Source organism: Asparagus officinalis, chromosome 8 (genome assembly GCF_001876935.1).
Source record: "Asparagus officinalis chromosome 8, Aspof.V1, whole genome shotgun sequence".
In the NCBI taxonomy this organism is placed as follows: Eukaryota; Viridiplantae; Streptophyta; class Magnoliopsida; order Asparagales; family Asparagaceae; genus Asparagus; species Asparagus officinalis.
In genome coordinates, this window is record NC_033801.1 from 22,548,023 (window position 1) to 22,553,581 (window position 5,559).

The following is a 5,559-nucleotide window of genomic DNA, read 5'->3' on the forward strand; positions in this document are numbered from 1 at the left end:
GTGCCTCCAAGGCACTAAAAAATTCATTATTAAACAAGATATTGTTTTCATATTTTATCATTTGGTCTGTCCCATGGGCAGCTATTTTTCAGTAATACTCTCCACAACCACAAATATTAACTCATCTATAATATAATTTGATTGTCGTTATCTTTATGTTTATTAAACTAGTTTTCACCCGTGCGATGCACGGGATTGAGTTTTAAAAATATGAAATATTTTAAATTTACTAACATGTAAAACCATAGGAAAATGAAAGAATGCATAGAAAAATGAAAAGAATAATTATGGTTAATTTTTTAAATTTATTTTTAATTATCACTTACCCAAAGTCTCTTACGCCTCGTTTGGTACACGAGAATGGACTCAAATGAGAATGGAATGGAAGAAGGAATGAAATGGAATAGTCATTCTCATTCTCACGTTTGGGTGTAATTATAAAATAAAGTGGGAATGGACGTATTTTAAAATTGTATATTTTATTGGTTCTCATTTAAGTGGGAATGCCCATTCCCTATCATTTTATTAGGAATACTCATTCCCACATAAAGTGGGAATTGATGAGAAGTGGGAATGGACATTCCAACTTCAAAAAAAATGGTGTGTTTGGTAGGAAGGAATGAGAAGTGAGAATGATCATTTCATTCCACCTCATTCTCGCGTACCAAACGAAGCCTTACAGCTCTTGCTATTCACTTCCCCTCTAGGTAACACCTAATTATTATTTTAGGGTTAATTTTGAGAAAATCCTCCTCACCTATCTTAATTTTAAACAACACCCTCAATTATAAAGTTATTGTAGATAAGTCTCCTCAACTTTTAAAGTGAAATTACCCCTTAAGGAGCCACTCCCTGATCAACTTGTTATCCATGGACCTGATGGGAGGAGTTATACTCAGGATGTGGTCTATGAATTTAAATCAAGGTGGTGCACATTATGCAATAAAGTGGGAGCATGAGACTGTTCAGTGTAGAAGAAATGCAAGGAAAATCTGGGTTCCTATTAACAGACCAAATGCACAAGCTCCTTTTGCCAATAATGTACAACATGGAGTTGATATTAGGAATTTGAATGTTGGTACAACAACTCATCCTAATGCTGAGCTGAATGCTGACACTAATACACAACATGCACAGATGGCTTAAAACATGCACGGATTCAGATTGAGCAGGTCCCTGAGGTAAATGTTTCTCAAAATAGGCAAAGGGAAGTTGTTCATACTGATGCATTTATGTCCCCCCCCCCTATTGTTAATGTCACTGGATCCACAAGTGCTAGTACACCTACTGAAGTTGTGGCAGATTTTCCTGTAGAAGATGTTTTTGGTTTTGTTGCACAACAAAATAAGCAAAAGGAAGCTTCTCCTACTGTCAATATTACTGGATTTACAAGTGTCACCAAAGCTAATACTGCTAGAAGGAGAAAAACTAATATGCCTGGCAACACAATCCATGCTTCTCAATTCTCAATCTTGGGACATCAGAAGCTTGATTTAGACCCCTATAGTATTGATAGGGGTGAAATATACAAATAAATGCATTTGAAAATATGGAACATCAGAGGATTCAATAAATCCTCTAAGCACTTGATTGTAAAGCAGTTCATTCAGGAATACAAAATTTCTTTTTTAGCTCTTTTAGAAACCAAGGTAACTGAAGAGAAAATGAAGTTTATAGCTAAAAAAATTGCAAAGGATTGGAAATGGTCTTCTAATGTGCAGCACTCTGATAACAAAGCCAAAATTTGGATTTTATGGGACAACAATTATATCTTTATTCAGAATATAAATAGCTCTCCACATTCTATGTCTTGCAAGGTAGAATAAAAAGATGGAAGTCTGGATTGTTCTATCACAGTAGTCTATGCCCTTAATCAAATGGAGGGGAGGAAAGCTCTTTGGCAAGATTTATTAGCTATTAAAAGAAATGTGTCAGGTCCCTGGCTAGTAGGAGGAGACTTTAATGCTATTCTTAATGGTGAGGAGAAAATAAGTGGTGTTCAAGTATCAGATGCAGAGGTTGAGGATTTTCAGAATTTCATAGTTTCAAGCCAACTGAAGCATATTAAATCCACATGCTATTTTTTTCACTTGGAGTAATAAACAGGATGCACATACAAGAATATGGAGAAGATTGGATAGAATGCTAGTGAATGAAGATTGGATTTTTAAATACACATCAAGCCAGACTGAATACTTGATGCCCCTTTGCTCTGATCACTCTCCAGGTATGCTGACAATTAGTGATGAAAAAATTTATGGCAACAGGCCTTTCAAGTTTTTTGCTATGTGGACTAAGCACCCAGATTATCTGTCAGTTGTCAGCTCAGTATGGGATCAACATGTATAGGGTTACAACATGTACAGGCTACACACCAAGCTCAAAAATCTTAAACCTTTTCTCAAAGAACTGAACAAGAGGCATTTCATGAACATTAGTGAGCAAGTATCTAGAGCTAAATTGGAGTTGTATGAAGTTCAATCTCAACTTAGCTCTGACTTGCTCAACCCAGATCTGATTTCTAAGGAAAAAGAAAGCATCAGGAAGTTCACTAAACTACTGGAATGTGAAAACTCCTTTTATAGACAAAAAGCAAATATCAGCTGGGGATTACATGGGGACAAAAGCACTCAATACTTCCATTCTGTTATGAAAAATAAGAGACACCACAATAGAGTGATGTCTATTCATTCCGAAAATGGCACTAGGATCACAGACCAACAAGGTATCATCTCTGAGTTTGTTGAATACTATAAAAATCTGCTTGGATCCACAGGTACTGTAACAACACCCAATCCAGAAGTTATCTTACAAGGACCAATCCTCTCTTCTATTCATCGTTGTGATTTGGGTAAGCCTGTCACTAGGGAGGAGATTAGGCAAGCAATTTTTACAATGCCTACTGATAAAGCTCCAGGTCCGGATGGTTATAGTGCTCCTTTCTTCAAGTCTGCATGGAGTGTCATCAAAGAAGACTTGTTTATGGCTGTTGAGGAGTTCTTTACCTTAGGTAAACTTCTGGGTGTCTTGAATACAACTTCTATAACTTTGGTGCCAAAAATCCTCAGTCCAACTTCAGCTTCAGATTATATACCTATAGCATGCTGTAATGTAATCTACAAGATTATTACCAAGGTCATTGCAAACATGATTCAAAAAATCATGGGTTTCTTGATAAATGATGCTCAAAGTGCCTTTGTCAAAGGGAGACTTATTTCAAGCAATTTTCTTCTAGCCCATGAACTAATCAAGCACTATGGAAGGAAACACAATTCACCTAGAGCTATCATAAATGTGGATCTTAGAAAGACATTTGATACAATAAATTGGGACTTCATCAAATCTATGCTAGTGGGTTTAGGTTTCCCTGTAACTATGATTGGCTGGATTTGGGAGTGCATCACCACTCCTAAATTTTCTTTATCTCTAAATGGTGTGTTGCATGGCTACTTTCATGGTGCTAGGGGGCTGAGGCAGGGAGATCCACTATCCCCCTATCTATTTGTATTAGGCATGGAATACTTGTCAAGGAGGTTATCCTCACTTAAAGATGACAGAATGTTTAAGTTCCATCCGAAATGTTCTAGACTCAAGATAACACACCTGATTTTTGCTGATGATCTGTTATTGTTTGGCAAGGCTGATTTTAACTCTATCACAAAATTACATGCATGCTTGCAAGAGTTTTGTCAGGTATCGAGCTTGGAAGTTAATCTTGGCAAATGCTCAATCTATATGAGTGGAGTTGATGATAACTTGAGGACTCAGATTTGCACTTTTCTAGGCGTTATGGAGGGGACTTTGCCAATGAAATATATGGGACTGCCATTAACAACAAGAAAGTTATCTTACCTTGAGTGCTCATCTCTAATCAGCAAAACTGCTGATCAATTCCATAGTTAGCAACAAAATAGGAAGTTATCCTATACGAGGAGAATTCAACTGATAGAAACTGTTATACTTGGGATTCAAACTTTTTGGGTTAGCAGTTATATATTGCCGATTAAAGTGCTTGAAAAATTTGATAGGCTTTGCTCATATTTCCTTTGGGGTCAAAAAATCCATTTGGTCTCCTGGAATACAGTTTGTTTGGGGAGGAAGCAAGGAGGCTTTGGTCTCTTTCTGGCAAAGGAATGGAATAATGCAGCTGTTGTTAAACTCCTCTGGATGATCCATCAGAAAAAAGACTTGTTATGGATCAAATGGATACATGGCCACTATCTACAACACTCAAATATTTGGCAAATTCAACATAGGGAGAATGACTCTTGGATGTGGAAGCAACTCCTCAAAGTTAGGAATATGATGACAGCTAAATTTGGCAATACTAAAAATTTAATGAGCACATTGGATGCCTGCTGTCCCAATGGTAAAATCAATATGACCTTGATATACAATGCTCTGTATCAGACTAATACCTCAGCAGAATAGGCAGAAACTACATGGGGGGGATTGAACTATCCTAAGCATTCATTCATCCTCTGGTTAGTTAATCATTCCAGGCTCCTTACTCAGGAGAGACTGTGTAGTCTGAGAATGCTAGAAGTTAATCTATGTGTTCTGTGTACTAGCCAGTTAGAAAACTGCAGACATTTATTCTTTGAATGCCAATACTCAGCTAATGTTTGGAACAAGATGATGGACTGGATGGGATTCACTTGGAGAACTTATAATTGGAGCTTGCTCATTCATTGGTACTCACACAACTTGAGAGGGAAGGGATTTAAGAAGAACCTGAAGAGAATAGCCCCCGCTGCTGCTGTTTACTCAATTTGGCAAGAGAGGAATACCAGAATTTTTCAAGGGAAAGCAAGAGTGTCAGATGTACTCTTTCGAGCAATCAAGTTTTCCATCTATTCCAAAATTCTAAATGATGACATACCTGTACATATGAAAGAAGCATTAGAGAGGATGTAATGTCTGTTTTCTGTTTTCTTTGTTTACCAGGTTAAGTCCAAGCCTGGTTCTTGATGTACATAATTTCTGCACTTGGCTAATGAATAAAAAGTTTAATTCATTGACAAAAAAAAAACTTTTAAAATATGATTTATCCCCCTCAACTTTTCTCATCTAACCCCATGCACTAATATATAATTAAAATCTAAAGGAACAAATGATTTAAAATGACCATACTATCCCTAAGGCATTAAAAGTTTTACCACATTGTTCCTTTTTAACTTTTTTTGGTTTAAAAATAACCATATTCATTGCTCCGTTCACATGCAAATATAATTTTTTTCTTTCATTTTTAAAATAGTAAACTCTTTTTATTTTATGCTTATCCATGTTTATGATATTTGAAGCAATTGAAACTTTTAATCTTTTTTTGAAGATTAGTTTCCTCATCAAAACCTATCAAACTGAAGTATAATATTTTGATTTGGGTTATGTTTTTAAACTCACATGAAAATTTTTCAATCAAGGGTATTTTTATCATTGTATATTTAAATTAATAATATTATGGGTGCTATTTAAAAAACTAGAAAGATAAAAGGAGGTTTTGTGAGACACCTCATAATTAGGGGGACTTAGTGATATTTTAAAAGTTATGGGGGATTA

At 35.8% G+C, this 5,559-nt stretch overlaps 1 protein-coding gene across 1 annotated transcript; it reads left to right on the forward strand.

Moving 5' to 3' along the window:
- On the forward strand, nucleotides 1,878-2,349 carry LOC109820997. Its single transcript, XM_020387192.1, has 2 exons — nucleotides 1,878-2,018; nucleotides 2,107-2,349. The coding sequence occupies exons 1-2, from the start codon at nucleotides 1,878-1,880 to the stop codon at nucleotides 2,347-2,349; spliced, it is 384 nt and encodes a 127-aa protein (XP_020242781.1).

Bases quoted from the DNA above. Each gene is read 5' to 3' on its own strand.
- LOC109820997 (XM_020387192.1), top strand. From the start codon at position 1,878: ATGGAGGGGAGGAAAGCTCTTTGGCAAGATTTATTAGCTATTAAAAGA. The intron at 2,019-2,106 runs GTTGAGGATTTT...AGTAATAAACAG, and splicing joins TTCAAGTATCAGATGCAGAG to GATGCACATACAAGAATATG.